General features: G+C 39.1%; 2 protein-coding genes across 12 annotated transcripts in view; both read left to right on the top strand.

Annotated features, from left to right (window-relative positions):
- The window catches only part of ehbp1l1a (EH domain binding protein 1-like 1a), a 51671-nt gene extending 43875 nt beyond the window's left edge, over positions 1 to 7796 (top strand). For all 11 annotated transcript variants that reach the window (XM_086196595.1, XM_086196594.1, XM_086196592.1 and 8 more), the window contains 3 exons: positions 718 to 791; positions 3904 to 4018; positions 5839 to 7796. In XM_086196595.1, coding sequence (XP_086052721.1) covers positions 718 to 791; positions 3904 to 4018; positions 5839 to 5932 — 283 coding nt within the window. In that variant the 3' untranslated portion in view covers positions 5933 to 7796. The remainder of the gene's footprint in view (positions 1 to 717; positions 792 to 3903; positions 4019 to 5838) is intronic.
- Positions 7797 to 9408: 1612 nt separating this feature from the next.
- LOC147238298 (tyrosine-protein kinase receptor TYRO3) lies at positions 9409 to 22991 on the top strand. The gene is made up of 15 exons (XM_086197951.1): positions 9409 to 9553; positions 10538 to 10599; positions 11885 to 12503; positions 14029 to 14184; positions 14350 to 14682; positions 15995 to 16184; positions 16749 to 16840; positions 17254 to 17376; positions 18334 to 18414; positions 18484 to 18576; positions 18700 to 18821; positions 19727 to 19836; positions 20105 to 20264; positions 20382 to 20518; positions 21295 to 22991. The coding sequence occupies exons 1-15, from the start codon at positions 9475 to 9477 to the stop codon at positions 21605 to 21607; spliced, it is 2670 nt and encodes an 889-aa protein (XP_086054077.1). The 5' UTR covers positions 9409 to 9474; the 3' UTR covers positions 21608 to 22991.
- The last annotated feature ends 292 nt before the right edge of the window (positions 22992 to 23283 follow it).

Below are 23283 nucleotides of genomic sequence, written 5' to 3'. Positions count from 1 at the left end.
TAGCATGATCACACAGTCCTGTAGCCAAATAATCCCAGTATCAAAGTATAAAACAAAGACCAACTAATGTTTTTACAGATATGGAACATGGTTTAGCTCTTCATTCAGCTCAATCCTGCAGCCAGTGTCTTCAAATGTGGTACAAATGTCATTTGGAGAATGTTAATGGACAAACTAGATTTTGATGGTCAAAGATCAAAACGCACATAAAATATTTTTAACCAAAACTCAGGGAACAGACTGATAATGACAAAATGCCACACAATGTGGGCACGGTGTCCATGACAATAAAATTATAACAGAATAAATTAAGTGACAACATGTGATATGCAAAAAGGTCAAAGGTCACTTTTTATGCGACTCCATCATAATCTGCAAAATGCATTTCTGGCAGTTATCAGCTCTTACCGCTTCTGCTGCATCTAATAAAAAGACACTTAAAACCTATCAAATAACATTTTTTTAAAATCTTCTGAAAATGGTGTATTAATAAACAAAGATACTAATACAAATGCTGTTACATTCTTCAGAGCATGAACAGAAAGAAATATTAGTTTATAGTATAATTTATTTAAAGGTCATTGTTACACATATTCCAAGCATTGCTCTTTATTGTTGTAGAAATTCTATCCGCACAGAAGAATCCATGTCTGGGTAAACACAGTGGCTGACGCTACCAATCTTGTGCTGACTCTCTTTCTCGCTTTTGATTGACAGGTTGGAAGAACACGATTTGGAAAGAAGATTTGAGCTATTAAACAAAGAGTTGCGTGACATGATGGCTCTGGAAGGTATGGCTTTAGGATCTTTGTCTGACATCACTCCCAAGAACACAATTGCAGTTCCGTTCATTAATTCTGACAGCCACTCATTTGGTCTTGTCTCCCTGCACCGTGCCAACGCACCACTGTGCCCCATCTCCACTAACCCCTGACCTGTACCCACATTGCTCTGGGCCTGAGAATGCTTATGTTCTCACTGATATTTGTTGGTATTTTGGTTGTATTTCATCACAGGTGTGTCACAAGGCACACACACTCTCACTCATGGCGCCAACCTACCGTGAATTCCGGACGATAGAGCGCACCGTTATGTAAGCTGCAGATGCTTATTTTAGGGAAAAAATCAACTTTGTACACGTATAAGCCGCACCGGTAAATAAGCCGCGGTGCACGGCGGAAACACCTCGGCCGCCCGTTCTCTGCGTGTTGACCCAGTCTTCCAGAGCGTTTTCAAGTCCGGGCCATCTGCTATTATGAGCTCTGAAAGCTTTTGTTGTCTTTTTGCATTGGGTCAGTTCGTCATATTGCCGCCTCCAGCGTCTCACCATCGATTCGTTTATGCCAAACTTACATGCTGCAGCTCTATTTCCATCTTTAACCGCCACATTGATTGCCTTTAACTTGAAAGCTGCATCATAAGCATTCCTTCTTCTGCTCTCCATCTTGAGGGTGAGTACAAATGACTGAAAATATCGCGTGATGCTCTTTTTACACTGCACTGCGGCACGGACTGGACGCTCCAAGCACAGTACTTAGAGAAATTACCATAACATTTGGCTAGGAATTTCCCTAAGTACTGTACTTGGAGCTACCATCAGGAACAATAGGGAATGACTGCCCACTGCCGCTGCCCGCCACACCCCAGGGTGAAGGTAAAGTCCTCGTATAAGATGCACCGGAGTATAAGCCGCGGGGCATGAAGCGTCGAAAAAAAGTCGCGGCTTATAGTCCAGAATTTACGGTACTCATCAAGAGCAATTAGGGGCTCAATATCTTGCTCAAAGACACTCTGACACAGTCACTGGGGAAAGTCATGATCGAACCAGTGACCCTTCGGTTGCTAGACAGATGCTGTGAACCAGAATTTTGGGGGCAATCGTGCTGGGCTATGATACAGTCTGCCAAGTGTGAGAAGGCCCTTAACAAGCCGGCCTATTGGCTGTGTCCTGTTATATCATGTGGAACCATTTTATACAAATGATGAAATAAAAAACTCCAGTTGGAAGAAGATTAGGGTTCTTTGTTTATTGTTATTTTTGCAACATTCTGAATGACACTGTAGCTGGCAGATAAGAGTGTTTTATAAGATAGGACCTTGAGATAAGCAGATAACATGAGAATACAAAAATTTAGGTCTGAAGTGGCAAACTAGACACGGTTCTCACAGTCCAAAGATGGCTACTGCAGTCGCAATGCTGCCCAGTAACATCATGATGTTTATCTGTTGTGTGGTACCTGAGAGTGTTACCATCCACTGAGTTGCAGGAGACTTCACCAGCATGAACTGGAGAACTTTGGAACAAATTAAAATTTAATCTGTGACTTTAATTCTTGATCTGCTGGTTGTGCGTGATTGAACATGTAGTGCTTCCAGCCACCTCAGGATGGAGTGACTTCTACAGGATTCAGGTGCTGTGGACAACATATTCTGACTTGAATGTTTAAACTATGAAAACCCAACCAGGCTGTGATATCATCACATTTCTTACATGTAGAATATACCATGCGATACAGAGGAGCAGGACTTGGTGCCAAATGTTTTGCACTCCCAACAATATTAGATGAGGTCTCCACAGACCTAATTGAATGGTAGAGGCTTGAAGGCCTTGAAATGATAGGAGGAGGACTGCACTCTCACATCACTGTGACAACAGCAAGTCCATGTTTCACAACAAACTCAAAATTTGGTTGGTTAGGCAACTTTATAAAGAAACAACTGGGCATATGTTTGGTATACAGTCAAAAGGTAACTATAGAAATAAGAACTAAATGTAAAAGATAACGCATGCTAGCTCAACATAAAAAAGAAAGAAAAGTTAGAATATGAAATTAGAGCACTGTTTTACAGTTGTGCATTTTTCCCTGGAAGTCACTTTCAATCGTGAAAACATAAAAATGAAGTTTAATTTGAGTAAATGTACGTACATGTACTATCTAGAGGTGGAGGAAGTAGACATTTCCTTAAAGTAAATTTGGAAATATCCAGACAACTCTTGCAAATGTCTCCGTTCAAAATTCTCCTCAAATACACATAGAGGAAAATAAGATGTTGAGTTTACTTAAGCATCAAAAGTAAAAGTACATAGTTTACTTTATGTTTGCATGTTTAACTTTCGGTCCTTGAAATGATGACCTCTGAAGCTCATGTTAAAGCTGTATGTGTTCCAGTCACGTTGCTCTCATTGTGCCCTTTTGAAGCTAGCAGGCTCTAAAGGAGGAAGTACATCGTCTGTAGGACGTTTGCAATTGTGTTGAAAATACTAAGAATAATATTTCTTATGAAATGCTGTTAACCAAAAGTATCCTGTTAAGGGTTGCAGGGGGCGGGAGCCTATCCTAGCAGCCTTTGGGCGAGAGGCGGGGTTCACCCTGGACAGGATCGCCAGTCCCCCGTAAAATTTGTATAATCAAATAAAGTACAAGTACCTCAACATTGCACTAAAGTTAAGTACCTGAAAGAAAAAAACACTCCACTGGTCATAAGTGAGTGTGTGTAGTGAGATTGATTTTAAAATAGTGTTTTCTGGGTAATGTGTCAATCCATAAGAAAACAAAAGGCACATTTTCCTGCTTGGCATTAAATTTTGACCGTTTTCTTTCAAACTTCCTGGAGACACTCTGGTAACCATGGTAACTAGTATGTAGTGCCAGAACACTATGAACTGTTGGTTATCCCCTCAGGTGTATGCAGACTTATAGTAAAGGAGAAGGTAAAGGACTGAAAAAGTCAGGGGGCAGAGCCCTCATGTGGACTAGGCAGGTTGGGGTTTCAAAGTCTGGAGGTATTGACTTGTGTGATAATATCAGGAGACACTGATAGTCATGTGAATCTCAGCTTTTTGAAAATAAATTTTTTGTGGACAATAATTTTCTGACAATAATCCTCGTTTTTGTTCCTCAGAGTGGCAGAAGACTGCGGCGCATAAACACAGAGAGCAACTGCTGCTCCAGGAGCTGGTGTCACTGGTCAACCAAAGAGATGAACTGGTCCATAACATAGACGCTAAGGAGAGAGGGTGAGACACACTCAGGGTGCTGGTTGAGGGCTTTATTTCTCTTTAGGGAAGGATGTACATCGTAGTAGAGAAAACCGGTTCAACAATGAAAGGATTGTGCAATGACGATAACAACTTCCACCACGGAGGTCAGGTGTCCTCCTGTAAATTGAAGAGGTGGGCGCCTGTCCTCTTGTATGCAGCTAGGTTGTTGCCACTAGCTCAGGTTCAGAATGTTGGTTTATCCAGCAGTAACCCTCCTCATCCTTTCCTACATAGTCAGCTAGCTCTGCTGGTTTTCAACAAATTAAATTGTGGGCTGAAGTTTTTCAGTTGCTGCATCAAATCCCCACACCCAGTCAGAAAAGTAGTTCTGGCTAGATATCTGATAGGAAAATGATGATATCTAGTAATAAAATGGAATCTTTGCATAAATCAAGTTAATGTTACTCACAATCCTTGTTGTGTTAATGAGGATGGTTTTGGAGAACCGTGTGTGTGAGGACTTTTGATGTGGCCATGCTAACACTTCCCACCCCATACCATTCATTGTGCTAAGCTAACTAGCACTGGTCTCAGCTCCCTAGAGAAGGGTCTCTATCTTCAATTCTGGCTTTGAGGATAATGGACAATAAAAGACTGATAAAGAGTTTTATCTTTATTTGAACTTCCTTGAGCCTCATCCTGGTAAATTGTCTGGAAGGATAAGAGCTGATCAGACCCCGGGCCCTGACCCGGGGCTGGGAGTGAACCCGATGCATCTTCCATAAATTCTTTTATAATAGTAAATTTGTTGTTAGAATACTTACTGACAGTAGAGCTGACACTTGCGACCCCAGCGTTATCTTGATGCATAGCTGTGTTTAGACTACTAGGGCAGGTCACATTGTGCCGGATGTTCCACTTAGGTGTTACTGGTAGTGCCTGACATTACTGGTATGACTGTTTATGAGGGCTTGGACTCAGATGTTCTGGGGAAGCTGACTTGACCTCATCTCACAGCCAACCTTGTACATCTGTGGTGGAAATGTCCAGCAAAGTGTCCAGCGTCAGCCGCCTTTGAGTCTCCAGCCTGCCTCTTGTGTCCGACGAATTCCTTCATCATACAAAATTCTTCTACAGAGACTTTCCCTAAAAGTTGGTGTGTCAAAGACACAATTACTTACACATCCATTAGTAATGGAACAACAATGGTATTTATTAGAGTCATGTTTTGGTCCCTTCAGTGGATCTAAGTTCTATACACTGTATTTTTGCTGTACTACAACTTTTGTGTTCAACAGCCCATTGCACTGTGGTGCTGAGAAACGAGTGCACACTGTGATATTAGAGCTTTTTGTCTGAAAGCATCATTCTGTGAGAGCTGAGAGTCCACCAACATTGACTACTGAATAGTGCAAATAGTCCAAAAAAATGGTATTTAACCCCAAAAAATACATGGAAATACTCTACCTAGAAATAAATCAGTCGGCTAGCACAGAAACATAGAGTATGGGCGTATCCATTCTGCTATGGAGGACATATATTTTAAACGTCTTTTGTAAAGTGGTTGGATCATAAAAAAATACAGTGGCAAACTCATTAAAATTTTGATAAAATAAGTTTTCACATTTTTGTATGTCTGTTACTTGGAAACTGGGCCTGAGATCTGAATCGGGCCAGGAAACACTGATTTGTACAGATCTGCTTACTGACAGATGGTAACGTCTGTAGAAGCTGCCATCATTGTTACTCCTAAACTGACAGCTGATTGGTCTACGTACGCCTGTATCCAGCATAAGGCTGGCGTGATGAGCATTCATGGTTGGTTGTGAACACTCCTCCTCTCTTGTTGTCCTCAGAGCTTTGGAGGAAGATGAGCGTCTGGAACGAGGTCTGGAGCAGCGCAGGAGGAAGTACGCTAGACAGCAGAAAGAGAAATGTGTGATGCAGTGATTCCATTGAGCCCTCCTGACACTCCACCTCCAAGTACGACTTCCAGAAAGACAACATCAAGGATGTTGTCCAAGGTGTTCAGTCCTCTTTGACTGGTGTGTTTAGAAATGAGCTGAAAGAAGGAAACCAGTGAAGGTATTTCTACTCTTCACCAGTATGAGATGAACTCCGCTAGACTCCATTTGACCAAAGATTAAAGCGCTGGTTTAATATTCACAAAGTCAATGTCTTTTTTCTTCTGTAAACCAGCATGTTCAGCAGCCAAAGTTAGCAAGTGAAAATGTTGCAGATTGCGATTGTAAAGCCTGCATGAGAAATGCTGATATTATTTATCTAATTGGCAGATTAACCTTGTATAGCAACAGCAGAGACTATCATTCCCATAAATCAAAACAATAAAATCAAAGCGATACCAACAATAAAATGGATTGTTTTTCCATTTCAAAACAGCCTGATAGATATTCTGCTTTGCTTCTACGTCGCATCAAAAACAATTTCACTGCATGTTTTCATCGCAGATAACAGCCAGCACAATGTTTTCATTTGTGCATAAGAAAGAGGATGTCTGAAGGTGAGAAGCTTGCTTTGTGACTTGTGTCTAACATGCTAAAGCCGTGGTGTGCCATGCTGCCATAGATCAAGGAATTTTAGGGCCATACATTTGAGCTCTGCAAGTTTTGTGGAAATATTCTGATTTTCAGTTAGGTCAGAGAACAATCTCAGGGCTTTTGTACTCTACCCTCCCCCCTATGGTGACGATGAAGTTTGCGGCATAGATGGCATGCTTGTTCAAAAAATGCACCTTGGGCATGATGGAACTCTCTTGGCATATCAAATGTATTGAAGCCACACTTGTGATAAAATATTTAGATGCCCAAAATTGGTTAAAAACTTGATATTTAGAGTCAATTTCATTTTTTGGCGTTTATCCTACCTCTGATCACAAAGTCAAATGTACTCACAAAGGATAACACAAAGTTGCCTTTTATTGATTTTTGAAAGTAAGTTTAACCTTGAGGATGGAGAATAGCGGCGCAGGCTAGCGAGTTAGCAAGAGTGGTTGCCTTGTGGTCGATAGTTTGCCACAGTTAATTGAGGACTAGTTTCATAATTGTTAACAGTTAAACAAATTGGAAAACAAGTCACAACAGCAACTTTGTGTGATTGTTTCAGGCTCTTTAGGTGTCGCCAGCAGCCTAAGTCAGGCGATATTCTGGGGCTGATGGGATTTAGATGCAAAAAGCATTAAGTAATCTGTAATTAAAATAATTATCATATACAAGTGTTATTATTTATTTTAAGATACATCAGAAACAGCAAAAAAATCAGATACATCTTTGTTTCTTTTTATATATTCTACCCCAAACTTGTCCTTTTTTGCAGAATCTGTAGTAATTGTACTGCAATAGCACTGCACTTTTATTTTAACTGACATATTGAGAAAAAAATATATATATGAGTTTGTCTGTAATTGAACATTGAAGGTGAAGATTTGAATGTTAATGCATGGGAAAACAGAAGATCAACTGTTGGCAAGCGTAATGTTAACGTTGGCAAAAAACAAAAAAGTGAATTTTTACTTCCATGTCTTCGCAGAGTTAAAGATCGCCTTCTTCCAGCATTTGTGTTGAAGTGTTGTGTGTTTTACTTCAGTATGAGGAAGTTGTGTGACCTAGTTTCATTGTGTGGGCCTGAGAGGTTTTTATTTTTGTTTGCAAAAGTTTGCAGTTCTCATGTTGCCATATTTGCAGCACTAACCGTCACTCATGCGATAGAAGAGTTCATCTGTCGGAAACTTTTTATTTGTTGTTTTTAAGTTACATTTGCACAATTTGTAAAGTTTGGAAAATAAAAAAGACTTGAATGCCCATATAGGTCTCCTGGATTTTCTCCCCTCATCAACCTGTGTTCCACTCAGCTTGTATTTCCGTTTGCTTTAATTGGATCGATTGCAATAGTTTAAGCAACACAGTGTCAAGTGGAAATCTGGTGTTGAGGCCTATGTTTTTGGGTTGATTGTGTTCACTTGATGTGAATTGTTATTATAATTATTAGCTTAATCAAACTCACTAGTTTACATGTATATGTACAGTAGGGTAATTGATTAACATAAGTTCAGATATGGCAGCACGGTGGTGCAGTGGTCAGCACTGTGGCCTCACAGCAAGAAGGTTCCTGGTTCAAGCCTCGGCTCCATGTAAATCTTTCTGTGTGAGTCTCCATGTTCTCCCTGTTCCTGCTGGGTTCTCTCTGGTACTCCAGCTTCCTCCACAGTCCAAAGACATGCAATTGGGGACGAGGCTGATTGATTCTCTAAATTGACCGTAGGTGTGACTGTGAGTGTGAATGGTTGTCTGTCTGTATGTGTTGGCCCTGCGATGGACTGGTGACCTGTCCAGGGTGAACCCCTCCTCACACCTGAAAGTTGATGGGATAGGCTCCAGCTGTTGGTTTGTCTGGTTTGGAGACTTCTCTCTGGGTAATAATGGTATGGTCCCGCCACATCCACGAAGCACAGCATAATCTCTGTCCCGTTCGGCCACAACAGAGATAGAAGATCAGAATACTTGAGTTATTTCTAATATTGGTTCCTTTGTTTCCATCCATAGTTAACATCTGAAGCCAGAACTCTTTATTTTATGCTTAAACTTCAAACAAGACTTCTTCGATTATGCTGAACTAAACGTTTGTGAAGCCAAAGACACATTTTTTTTCATTTGGTGGGAAAAGTTACTTGTATTTCATATAACTCATAGGTGACTAATAATTCTTTTAAAAGAAAAAATTCCTATGTGTCCACATTTAAAAAAAAAACAACAATATAAGAAGTGACAGAAAGAGGAAGTGAGAAAGTCTTGAACACTGCTGGACTGAATGAATTTATTCACCACGGAAATCACATAATCTGCAGCGTATCAGCGAAACAATTTGTTGTTGCATCTTTTGTACAATAATGAGCCGAACATGCAAACATCTGTGGAGTTTAATGTTCCAACTGGCCACTAGAAGTTCTTTCATGAAGAAAATAAGAGAAAAGCTGAATAATATTTTTCTTTATGATGATTTGAAGGGATCATATTTACCACGTTAAAGTCAAACGTGTAGAGAAATTAATACATGCCTTTTATTTTTCACTTCTTGTATGAATTGGTGTGTGTATGTCTGACCTTATTTGGCATCAGTTAACATGGCTTCAGTGCTCTGATGGGTTGATTTTATTCTGGAGAAAACAGCCTTCAGTGACAAAAATAATTATAAAATCAACTTTTTACAGCTTAGCTTCATCTTTCATATATCAAGGGCTACTACCACTCAATTGTACTACTATTTAGAAGTATTTTTTTTTAAAGTAGCAGCAGGTTGGATGAGGAGCTGGGTTGAACTAAATGGGCGTATTCTCCAGAGGAGGAGGGCTCGTGTCGGCACTTTAATTACTGACATTCCTCTTCAGTCAAATCATAACTACATGTAAACACTGACTTTCGTGACCCTCTGAGGGGGTGAGCGACAGCAGGAGATCATAACACAGGGAAACTGGGAATATGGCTGCTTGGACATTATTCCTGCTGCTCATGTGGACGCTGGACACCGTCTGTGACACTCAGTATCGAGCAGAGGAGGGTGAGTGTTCAAGGCTTCACTTTCAATTAAAAATATAGAAGTATTTGTGAAAAGGTTCTTGTCATGGTAGTATTATGTACTTCACTGGAAGCATTTAGAGAATAATCATCCTACCTTGAAGTCATTTTAATACTTATACTACATGAAATGGCATGTTTTAGACATCCTGTCTCCTATTTTTTTTCCAGTTCTTAAAAAAATATTACTACAACTACTACCACTACTACTACTTCTACTTCTACAACTTCTTCCAATGATAATAATAATAGTTGGAATATTGATAACAGGATAATTATTAGGATAGTAATAGTTGGAAACTATGATTAAGAGCAAATGCATAATTCCCCAAAACAAAAATGATTAAATTAACTACTCATTAGCATAATTGTAATATTGCTTTTATCCCTTTTTCCAAGTCTGGATGGAATTTTGACATTGAATTCTTGAAAGTAGATTTAAAGTGTTTTGAAAACACGGAACTCTTTTTCTTCCCATCTTCTAATTGTCTTCTTTTAGGTACAACCTATTGAGTATCTGTTATGAAGTGACACCGACAGTTGCAAACTTGATACTAAGTTTAATTTACATATTTCTAACAAACAGCAATTGACTAACTGAATTTTACATTTGTTAGAAAAAAAGAAAAAAAATCCTGTTTTTACATAAAAATAAAAGCCTATTCAATCATAAATGACAATAGAGAAAAGGGAATAAGTTGAATCTTTGTGTTTGTTAAAATAACAAAATCAGCATATTAACCTATTTTTTTAAACTAAAATGAAAGATAACATCAGCACATTCCTCTTTCTGAAAACCAAACATCCTCAGAAACAGTCTTATATTTAGAAAGAGGAACAGAGTCAGATTCCACCCTGATGAGGCGAAGATGCAGAATTGCTGAGCTGAGAAACAGAAGATAAAGGTCTCTGCTGCAGTGAGGAAGAGTTCCAGTGACTCACCAGCTCTTCTCTCTTCTCTGTTTAGTGGAGATATTTCATTCTGACAAACACAACCATCTGGGATGGACGTCGCAACCGCGCAAACAGGTACGACGGGCGTAAGAGAGTTTTGACCCCATCACATCGGCATCATCATCATCATCGTCGTTGTCATCATCATCATCATCATCATCATCATCATCATCATCAATCATGTACAGCAGTGCAACATCATGAGTAGTTTAGGTGTAGCTAAGTTCCAACTCGTATAGTTTCAGAACTTTGTAAATCAAAATATGGATTTTGAAAGGATTTTTCTTATTACCCCCCTCCCAAGAGGGTATATTTATGTTATAATAAGATGGTATAAATGAGTAATACAAGCAAGTATAAATATGTAGTAAGAGTAAGTATAAGTATGCTATAATAAGAACGTATGAGCGAGTTATGATAAGTAAATATAAGTACAAATATGCAAAACTAGTTTCTTTAATTAAGTATAATAATGTAATAAAAGTAATTATAAGTATCCTAAGTAATCATATTGTAAAAGTAGGGAAAAATAAGTAAGCACCAGTAAGTGTAAATATTATATGATAAGTATATACGGTATAAGTAAGCAATAAGTTAGCATAAGTATGGCATTATCACATTTACGTAAGTATAAGTATGTGATAAAAGTAACTTCATGTAAGTAGAATTGTGTAATAATAGTGACTTGATGTAAGTAGAATTATGGAATAAGAATTTTAAGATTGTTATAAGAGGGTATAAGAAATTAATATAAGAAAGAACAGGCAAGTATAATACTTACTAGCAGTAACTTTAAGTAAAATGATGTAATAATAGTAAGTATGATGGCACAGTAAGCATTTTATAGTCGGTAAGTGTATGTTAGTATAAGTATGTAGTAAGTATGTATATGTAAGTGTTAGTAGGTAATAAGAGTAAGTATAAGAAAGTACTAATAATAATGTATAACAAAGTAATAATGAGTAAGTACAAGTAAGTACAAGCATGTTATAATAAGTATGTGTAAGTAAGTTATAACAAGTAAGTTATAACAAGTGTAAATATGTAATAATAATAAGTATAAGTATGGAATTCTAAGATTGTATAACTATGATATGTTAGTGTACGTAATAATAAATACATACATATCAGTGAATATAAGTATGTAATAGCAGTGGCTTTACGTATAATTACATACGAATATTAAGTATAAGTGTGTAATAATGAGAATGTATAAGTAATTTATAATAAGTACAATTCTTACTTGTGTAAGTACAAATCAGCAAATGCTAAAAAGCCCTAGTCTACAGGACTCATCACGTTCGAATATAACTAGAATCCTAATACATTTTCACTGATGATTTTGCATCTTTCCCTGCAGTGGAATGAAATTTCTCTGAGAGTTGACGGTAAAGGTCTCGTTCCGGTGCTCCAAACCTGCACGGGGGGCACAACAAGAACTATTCTGAGTCCGTGGATGGAGCGTCAAGCTGCTCGCCATCTTCTGATGGATGTTGCATTTGCTCAGGAAGAGGAACCATCAGGACAGCTCGGCCTGCTGCAGGTTTACGTCATGGACACAGATATTTCTCTCTCAATATTTCGAAACGGAAGGCCGGCCCTGAAACTCCAGACCTCCAGACCATTTGCTGACACAGTCAAGACTGCCCAGATCCCCAGCCATCTGAACTGGAGCAGGGCCCTGGACCTGGGTCCTATCAGCCACAAAGGTTTCCATCTGGGTTTCTCCTACTCGGCCCAGTGTGTGCTGGTCACGTCCATCAGACTCTACTACAAGATGTGTCCTGAGATCGTAGAGGACCTCGTCTGGTTTGGGAGGACGGAAGCTGGCTCGGAGCCCTCAATAGGGTCCTGCGTGGAGGGGGCTCTAGAGGTCTCTCCACCCTTCAAGGAGTGTGGGGCAGATGGAGTGTGGGGTCCCCTGCAGGGGGGGTGCACATGCAAACCTGGACATCAGAACGTGACTAACGCCTGTAAAGGTAAACGGCTCCTTTAATTACTAGAGAAACACACTCTTGATTTGTTTTATCCTCAATCAATAAGTTTAAAAAACTCATAGAGACACATTTTCAGGTCTCATTATGTTGTAATATCGGCCCAACCCTCATTTCACTTGATTGAGGTTTGATTAATTGGCTATAAAGTGTCAGGACACCAACCATTACAGTTGCTGCTCTCTGAGGATTTTGTATTCTCAAATGAATTAACCCTTTAAACACTCTTCTTCAAGCAAACTGTTGCAGCTATAATGTAATGATACTAGTTCAGAAAGTTTATTCGATTATTACCACGTTACTGGCATTTATTACACCAAAGAATGAAGCAGTTCTTACATTATGTAGCTACAATGCAATAATACTTTAACAGCTCATTCCATGAAAGGCAAAAAGGTATTAAATTACTGGTTCAGTTACACTGAGAAATGAAACAATTATTACTTTATAGGCTTCAATACGCATTATCAGACAATGTGCACATATGGCCTTTCATCATTGTTCCTCATTTTCAACAAAAAAAAACATAAGTAAGGCCAAATGATTTGTTCATGGAAAAACTTTTGAATTAATGATTAATATCTGGTTTCATAATCGCAGCAAGGGTGACAAAAATGTAAAGCTGTACGTGTTTCACGGTCTAAATGATCCAGCGGGAGGATGTTCAGAAGCAAAACGAAACCAATCATTTACTTCTTCATTCACCTGCTCATCTTACCCTTCAGTACTGACACGTGTTTGGTAAAAGGACTCGACGTATATGACACTGATGATGGAGGCCACCGCGTGCGGCGCTTACCTCATTAACAACAATTCGGGGGGAAGTGAGGGATCGAACAAGCAACACTTCAGACTCTCTCGCTCGCTAATACGAGGCTTTGTTTACTCCTGTGTGTTTTTGAACAGAGAGAAATGCTAGCATGCTAGTAGACCCCAGAAGTTTAGCCAGAGTTGAATAAACCAAACTTTTATAATTTGTTGAAAAATGTCAAATGTAACATAAAATCAGTAAAAATACTGATGATGGACTAACTAGAGATAGATAGATTGGAAGTACTGTATAAAGATTAAACTGTAAGAGACAGAGAACAAAGACAAAATTAACTTCAATTATTCCAACTAATGGAAACGACAAGAAATGACAAGTATCTGCTACATTGATGGGAAATGCAGTTTTTGAAGGACCAATTTGTTTTCTTGGTTGCTTGGCTGTGACTGCATCATTGCCTCTACACAGTCACTTGCACCTTTGTGTGCTCGATTTCAAGAAACCAGTCATTCCAGAACAACAAACAAACCTTTAAAAAAAACATCATACATGTAAAATTATGAAGGCATGTTTTTTTTTTTTAATTTCACTCATCATTTAGGGATATTCATGAGTGTGTATGTGTGGCTGGACATGTTTTTTAATGTGAAAAAAATTAATTTCACATCCAAAAAGTATATAAAAAAGCTTTGTACAGACACTGTATTTTTGAGAATCTGAGTTTTTATGTTATGCGAACAGCATGTGTGATGGGCTTCTACAAACCAGCTGAGGACAGCGGGGGATGCCGTCTGTGCCCACCTCACACCCACACGCAAATGGAGGGATCGGAGACTTGCGACTGCTTCTCAGGTTTCAATCGTTTACCACATGACCCCGATGACCTCGGCTGCACCAGTAAGAAAATACCGGGAAGCAACATTTGTCACCCAAATATGAAACTACTTCATGAGATTGAATATGAAAGATTTGAATTGGATTTATTTCAGCTTCTTGTCAGGATGTAAAGGATGCATGTCTGAGTTTGTGAACGTCACCGTCTTCACTTCCTGTCTTCCACAGAGCCTCCATCTGCCCCCGTGAATGTAACAGCACTTCCCCACAATGAATCCACTCTAAATGTGATGTGGGACCCACCTCATGACTGGGGAGGCAGACAGGAAGTGATTTATAGAGTCAAGTGTGAGACACAAGCAGAGGTTGGCAGTCGGTGGAAGTCGTGCGGGGGTGACGTGCTTTTTTTTCCTGACTCAGCACAACTGAATGGCACATCCATCAGCATCACAGGACTAAACCCACAGAATGACTACAGGCTGTCAGTGCAGGCCTGGAATCATCTATCCGCCCAGCTGGGGGGGCTGCCTCCATCCAGCGCCTCTATCACTATCCAAAGATGTACGTTAGCGCCGCTAGAAAATATTGACATGTTATAGACAAGTGTGGGAAAGAGATGGAACATAGAGAAGGAAAAAAACAACAACCTACAATCCAAATGATATTTATCGCATAGCAAATAAATCTGAGATTAATAATGTACTGAGGCAAGTCCAGAACTTTTCTTTGGGAATCCAAAATGTTTCCGAATCCAAATGCTCTCCCCATCATTGAACTGGGACTGGTGGTGAGTCGTGGGTGGTATGAATGACACTTCCGACTTGACATGGAACTTAGAGGGCAGAGCAAGGAGTTAGGTCATGCCTGAGTTTACCACAGCCAAGTAGAGGAAGAAGAAGTAGGGAAAAGAAGAAACAACTGTTAGCAGCGACAGCAGACGATTGCAACATTTTATTCCCCATTTTTCTGTATTATCATCAATGTGAATTACACTGCACAGCAGAAAAGTGAACTAGGGCATGACATCACTTTGCATAGTTTCAGTCGCTGTGAGTTAGTTGTGTACAAAGTGTATTTTTTGTTTTTGTCCATGTACGAAAAAAATAAAGATAAGAAGAATGACAATCATTTAAGAAACCATACAAAACAAAGCAAAAAAAAAGAAAACAACAAGAGGTATAAAAAAATGTATAAGCTAGTAAGGACATGTAATATCACCTGTAGACAGACCATCATATACTCTGCCCAAGTCTTAAGCTGTGTCGGTTCAGAGACATGATGAGGTGAGAGATAAAAATAAAAGGTATTTACATACATAAGAATAAGAATATATAAGGACAGAGAGACTTGACTCAGCCCACCAAATTTCTCAAATGTTGCTATGGCCTTTGTACATGAGAGAGCTATTTTGACCAAGACTTTGAAAATGTATCCATTTGCAAACAAAGAGAGAAAGTAAGATTGCCACATTCTGTGTGGTATTTTATGTATGTTAACATGGTACCAACATGTCTACAGATAAAATATGAACAGCACTGTGTATGCGATTGATGTAATGTACAAAATTAGGCTCCCAACAATATATTTTCAAAGTGTTCACATGACTGATGCATGGAGCAGCCATTTTGAATTGTGATCTCAGGGTTTGTCAGGTGTCTCTAGGTTTCCAAATGACATCAGTCAGACCTCAGGGGGGAGGCTCTGTTTGAAATTTCCAACTGGGGACTGAATCTCAACAGCTGATCTATTGTAAACTGGTAGTAATAGATACGAATATATTGACGAGTGTAGCTTTAGGATTCTTGAAGTGCTGTAGGGTAGTATAAATACACATCTAAAGTACTGCATGTCTCACTTTATCTATTTCTTACAGCGAAGGCCTTTCCTGAGGTGATCAAAGAGATTTCGGTGGTAAAAATCCCAGAGAGAGAGTTAAATCCAGCTCCTCAGCACCAGAGAAACCTCAATCTGTGGCTGATTTTTGCAGTTATATTGGTCAGCCTGCTGCTCTCCATTGTTATTCCCATCACTGTGTGTGTACACCGAAATTCCCGTAAATTCAGGTAAACAGATCCACCGTCTCTGCTCCTTTCATTATTATTATTATTATTATTATTATTATTATTATTATTATTATTATTATTATTATTATTAATGTTTTAAATTAACTGGGAAAAAACTGCTTTTGTGAGTTACTAAGAAAACTATTCTTAAAAGAAATATGAACCTAAATTTCTACTGCATTTGAAAAAACCTGCTGTTTTTTTTTCAAAACAACAAAAAAAGGCAGCAAATAATAATAATGAATAATAATAACAATTTACTGAATCGATTGGATATTTCAGTGGTTAATTCAGAGAAACAGCCCTGTTTTCACGGAAGAAACTGTCAGAACAACAGGGATGTGGTGCTGCATTTCTGAATTATCCAGATATCCCCTCCCCCTCCAAAAAAAGTTTGTTTTATTGTAATTGCAATTTACTCATTAATTCAATAGAATAGAGTGGTTTGTTTTTCCACAACATCACACTTGACTAAAAGGTATTATCATATTGATGTACATAAAGTTTAATGCCCATTATGATAAAATAAAGATAGAAGGAATAATTTTCCCATTTTTCCCACAGAACTAATCTGGATATGGAGCTTTTGCCAATGAACCCTTCTGTCACCTACCGATATCAGCCACAGCTGGAGGCTGTAGACTCATACAATAGTAGTAAGTGTCCTATTACTTTAACTTCATTGTCCCTGAATTTAACAGACATGTTTGTTGTTATCCACCAGGAAGTAAGGACTGGAAATACTTGCTGCAGGTTTAAAGACCCATCAAAAATGATTCTCTCGCAACCTCATCACCTCAGTGTACTAGGAACAAACTAATGCTGGACACAGCAAAACATTTTATTTGCCATTCAAAAAAAATGTTTTTCTTCCACAAAGTCACAAAGGTCTGAGATGAGCTGGACATCAAACTGATCGTCCCTTGGTTTAAACACAGAAAAAACACAAAAGTACAACAAGTATTATTTACCCCAAACATGACTTTATGTTACGCGAAAAAATATTTGTCGCTAAAGACTGCTTTATTTCAGGAAGCTCTTACGTTTTTATGATGTTGTGATTTTCTAGGTGCACCAGAGGAAGAGGGGGTGGTCCAGTTGTTGGGAAGCCTCAGTCCCAGGCTCCTGGCCAGTCTGAATGAAGTCCTGGTTGAAAGAGACAGGCTGACGCTGGGCAAGGAGCTTGGCAAAGGTCAGCTGCTGGTTTCTCTTTATCAATAATGATCCCATCATCATCTTAAAATGTTGAAGTACAACCGTGGTTCAATTTACATAATTCAAAGTTTTACCTTTCCAAAACTGAATATGTATTTGCAATTGTTTCAAAAATATATACTATACAGGTACAGTAGCAACGTTAGCAGCACAGAATGGTCGTATAAATATGGATGTAATTTTGTAGTAGCTTACAGGGGGCAGCGGCGGGGTGTCTCTGCAGCTCTGGCCTCAGTCTTATCCACATTTTAGACAATGTGGACCACAAAAACAAAACAAAACTGAAAAAAGCAAGAAATTATGTGATTTCTGCTCATTTCCTTTAAACTGCATTTGGATGTGGATTGAATTCTAAATCCAATCTATACGTGAACACTTACATAAGAATTGAATGTTTTTCTTTCCTTTTTGCGTCTCTCTTTTCTCCAGAGATATTAGCTGCCTTGTTTGTGTCTTGTAGATATTTTAGCAATAAAACAAATCCAATCCACTTTATTGCTATTACTCTTTAAAAAGACATTTAAGAAAAAAACAGAGGAGTGTTATATAAAATAAGAAAATAATATTAAAGTCCTATTAAAAAAACAACATAAAACACAAAAATCCAGTGATTCAGAAAACTAAAGACAAGCACAGACCACACAACTCTCATGCTGGATTAAAAACCAAGGAATAAAAATAAGCTTAAAATTGGGGGGGGGGGGGGGGGGTACTCCTGCTACTGAACTGACTCATATAGTTCCGAGAATACAATCCGTTCAAGGCAAAACTGACATTATTGCATGATTGAGAGAAAAAAAGGTACAACTACAAATCTGCCTGCCACTTCAGCACCGTGGACTTATTCAGCGCGAACAACTCAGCTGGATGAACATACAGACATCAGTCAAGGGGTTAAAAAGAGAGAGTCAGTATGTCCTTTGCTGTTCTACAGGAGAGTTTGGTTCAGTCTACGAAGGAGTCTTTACGTCAGAGCAAGGCATGGATATGAAGGTTGCTGTGAAGACCATGAGAGGTTGGTACTGAATGAGTGCACCTCATCGGATCTTTTCTGAGCTGCAACTCATTATTTTATGTCCTGTAGTTGGACTCTACAGCCAAGAAGACTTAAATGAGTTTTTGGGAGAGGCAGAGCTCATGAGGAGCTTCCACCATGATAACGTGGTCGGGCTACTTGGTAAGAAATATCAAAGCCAAACAAATCTATATTTTACTAGATTACTCACTGTTGCGCTTTACCACTACAATCAGTCACAGCATTGTGAAATAATAACACATGTTTGGTGTGATCGTCCTACAGGGGTCACACTACAGAGAGAACAGGACTCTCCCCTTCCTGTCCCACTAGTCATTCTGCCTTTCATGAAACATGGAGACTTGCGTCGCTTCCTCATTGCTACACGCTACGGTGATATTCCGATGGTGAGATACTGTATGAAGTCCTGCATTATAATGTAATCCTGAGGAGAGACAGCACTTATCCCAGGCAAGCTGGAGCAGCTCTCATATTTTTACAGAACCTAAACCAGGACAACCCAGAATTGGAACCAGGAGGCAGGGCTGCTGTCTCATACACTTCTCTGTGCTTCCAAGAATATCACTCATCATTTATTTCTTATTAAACAAAGACTATATTGAGCAGTGCAATTTACCACAGAGGACAGAGCCCATAAATGTGCTTAAGTTTAAATCTATTAACCTTATTTTAGTTGTAATTACATAATCTATATGCTAACTGCTATACTGTTTGGCTTTATTTTATCTTGCCTTTTCTCATCCTATCTTATCTCATCCTATCTTATCTCATCTAATCTCATCTCATCTTATCTTATCTTATCTTATCTTATCATCTTATCTTATCTTATCTTATCTTATCTTATCTTATCTTATCTTATCTTATCTTATCTTATCTTAACTTAACTTAACTTAACTTAACTTGTCCTGTCCTGTCCGGCCCGTCTTGTCTTAACTTGTATGTCTTGTCTTATCATATTTTAACTTATCTAGCCTTGTCTTATCTTAACTCCTTTCTTTTATTATCTTGTTTGAGCTTATCTTAACTTTACCTGATTTAATGTAATTTTACTTGTTTTTTTTTATGTAATCTCATTTTATCTGTCAAGACTTTTCTCGCCTCTTCTTATCTTAACTTGTCTTGCCTTGTCTTATCTTAATCTCTTATCTTATCGCAACTTGTCTTGTCTTGTTTTGTCCTATATCATCCCATGAAAAATATTGCACATTTTTAATCTCTCTCTCTCTCTCTCTCTCTCTCTCTCTCTCTCTCTCTCTCTCTCTCTCTCTCTCTCTCTCTCTCTCTCTCTCAGTTTGTGCCACATCAGAGTCTCTTGCGCTTCATGATTGACATCGCCGCTGGGATGGAGTACCTGAGTTCGCAGGGTTTTCTCCACAGAGACTTGGCTGCACGCAACTGCATGTGAGTCCACTAGATGGCCCTACTGAGAGAAAGTAAGGCTTGAGCCTGGGGGACCTTGAAATCAAGGACCCCTTGTTCATATATATGACTGGGTCTCTGTATTCAGTCATTGGTATTCAGCTTTAGCTTGTATCAGGAGAAGAAGCTGTGTAGTTTGAAATGAAACAGAATCAGGGCCTCACCTTGTAGGTTTAGGGACCAAATATTCAAATAACATGTTGAACCTAATGGCCTTATCACAATATTCTTTTTCTTTCTCAATCCACAGGCTTGCTGATAACTTTAGAGTATGTGTGGCTGACTTTGGTCTGTCTAAAAAAAACTACAGCAGCAATTATTATCGTCAGAAAGTAGCGATCCGTGTGCCGATCAAGTGGATGGCCTTGGAGAGCTTGTCCGAGTCCATCTACACCACTAAAAGTGATGTGGTGAGTTGGGTCTTATGTGGAATCTTGTTTGTTAGAGGCACATGGGCAAGAGAACTTTTAAGCCCCCAATTCCTGATTGGATGTGACACTTAATATTTGTTGTTCCTGTCCTTGCAGTGGTCATTTGGGGTGACGATGTGGGAGATTGTGTCCCGGGGTAGGACTCCCTATCCTGGGGTCCACAACCACGAACTGCTGGACCTGTTGTTGTCTGGACACAGACTCAAACCACATGAGGAATGTGACCAGAAACTGTAAGCTTCTTCCTCTCAATTTTAACTAAACATGTCAAACTAAACTTGGACCATATAGGCCAGGGGTGTCCAAGCTGGTCCAGTAAGGGCTGGTGTGGCTGCAGGTTTTCATTCCACCCAGCAAAAGCAACACCTGATCCAACAAATGAGCTGTGTGGACACAGCTTAGTTGATTTAAACAGAATCAGGTGTTGCTTTTGCTGGGTGGAATGAAAACCTGCAGCCACACCGGCCCTTACTGGACCAGTTTGGACACCCCTGATATAGGCAATGTATTTTGATACATGCAGCTTTGGAGCCCCATTAGCGAAAACCTGAGGTGGAAAGGTAATACTAGATCATAACAGCTAAAACTTTGGTTCAGATGTCCTCTGACACTCAAGGATGAAGTGAGAGTATTTAACTGTCAAACATCACGGAGGCATACAACCACAAAGCAATATTCATGTTTTCCTGTAAAGATAAAACCATCGCCAACTCCTCCCGATATTTAGAGTGTTTTCTAAACAATTGTATTTTTGTATATCTATATGTTCACTATATACATCCATCCATCCATTTTCTACCCCTTATCCTGTTAAGGTTCATGGGGGGGGTTGGAGCCTATCCCAGCAGCCTTCGGGCGAGAGGCCGGGTACACCCTAGAGGAGTCACTCTATACATAAAATATGTTAATTCTAGAATGTATGAATACTGATAATATATTTTTCTTTTAATTATATGTGTATTTTTATTCACCTATCCGTTCATCTCCTGTCCATCCTTTCCAAACACAGGTATTCAATTATGCAAAGCTGCTGGGAGAAGGACCCGGCCCAAAGGCCAGACTTCAAGGAACTGGGTGAGAAATTGAAAGGACTTCTGTTTGAGCTGCCGGTCCTGGAAGCCAGCCAGGAAGCTAACTACATTAACCAGGGCCTGGAGGTTGCTTCTGCAGCTGCTGCCATTGAGGATCCACAGACAGACTCTGCAAGAGAATGGGGAAATCTCTACCTGCCTGCTCCTGTGGGTGCTGCTGCAGCTAGAGATGAGTGTTCAGACGAACAAGATGGCTACTTGATGTTTATTCCTGGCACAACAGTTAGGTAATAAGATAGTCTTTCACAAAGCAGTGTGCGCATAAGTTTGAAAATGTAATTCTTTTTTTAAAATTAGACATTTTGAACTGTGTGTGTGTGATGCTGAGTGGGCACATAAAACATTTAGGGATATTTCCAGAGGTGAGAGGGGTCATCCAAAGGCGGAAAGGTTCCCGAACGGGATCTGTCTCTATTTCTAAGTTGCGAAAGAACAAAATAGTGACAGAAACTCTTCTCTTTATATTGCACTTTTGCCATAGCGAGTTTAGGTCATTCACTGAGTGTAGGTCACTGGGGGATGCTTTGCAAGTCCCACAATCGATCATCAAAAGATCACATTTCCCAGTAAAAGCCCCATTGACAAGTACATTTTGCACTCTCCACATAAAAGAATATGTTCATATATTTCTCAGTATAGTCGAGTGATGGAGTACTCAGGAAGTTGCATTTTTTTCCAGACCACAGAGCTCTAGGTGTGCAGTTAATAGCTCTGGTAAGCCTTCAATATTCCTATGTAATCAAAGACAATGGAGGTCCACATCCCAGTGGAGTAGGTGGTGGTGATGCACTGTTAAGCTAGCTGCCACCCACCGGTTTGCACAAAGAAGAAGAAAATGGTGGAGAAGCTGCAGTGTGTGGCCACCCATAGCTGAGAACCAAAATGGTGTATCTCATGTAAACCACTGCACGGACGTGTGAAGTTAGAAATCACAAAAAAATAAAAATGAATGAGACACTGCAATAGATAAAGGGATGGGATTGTATGCATAATGACATCATAAAAGGAGGTGATCATTTCATGACCTACTGCCTGTAGGTGGAATTTTGATTGGAAAGCATCTTGAGATGACACAGAATTCTTTCTAGATAGCTTTGAATGCTTTGTGATGTCATCAGGGTGTCAGAGGTCAAGTTGAGATGAAAGTCAGATCAGAGAGAGAGAATTTAGAGATCTAAGTCAAAGATCAAATCTTAAAGATTAAGGTCCACAGGCTTAATGGATAAGGGGTTAGAAAATGGATGGATGAATGGATGGATGTTTTTGTTGCGGTGGCAACTGAAATGCCGTAAAGTGAGGTGCTGAGTCACGGTCAAGCAATCTGTTGTCTGATTTTCTTTGCGTGTATGGGCACCTGTGTCAAAACGAGGAAAAGGTCCTGAACGATGTATCAGCTCATTTCCTTGGCCTGTATGTTTTTTTCCTCATGTTTCATATTGAATGCTGTTTTGAAAATACATCATCAATTGCCTGAAGATTGCTGTTTCACACATTCTATTTGACTGTTAGGTGTACTATAAGACTATAAGTGTAATTTCACTGCACTTGTCTGTGAGACTGCTAATTTGGAATTTTTTAATTAAAAAATCTATCTCTGTAAATTCTCCGCCATGTTTTTTTAATTAGATTTTTGGCTTTGGTTTAAATTGTTGGTGTTGCTAGATATAGTAGCATTATGAATATGGGACCTTTAACTCTTTTCTAAATGGTATAATTGTACCAATGCAACAATAAAGATAAATACCAGATGGCAAATATACAGCAAAGATTCATTAGTTGCAACAGCTCAGCTTTTCAAGGACACACAGATAAACAAAACAGTGTGTCATCCAGCAGCAGGTTTCAGACTAGTATATCATTATTGCTAATATGAAATATTGCTACATTAAAAATGAACAACAGAATGA

Source organism: Aulostomus chinensis, chromosome 24, assembly GCF_037954235.1.
Source record: "Aulostomus chinensis isolate RoL2024-O1b breed Wild chromosome 24, RoL_Achi_v1.0, whole genome shotgun sequence".
Lineage (NCBI taxonomy): Eukaryota > Metazoa > Chordata > Actinopteri > Syngnathiformes > Aulostomidae > Aulostomus > Aulostomus chinensis.
Note: the sequence above shows the minus strand (reverse complement) of the source record. Positions and strands in the feature narration are given on the sequence as shown.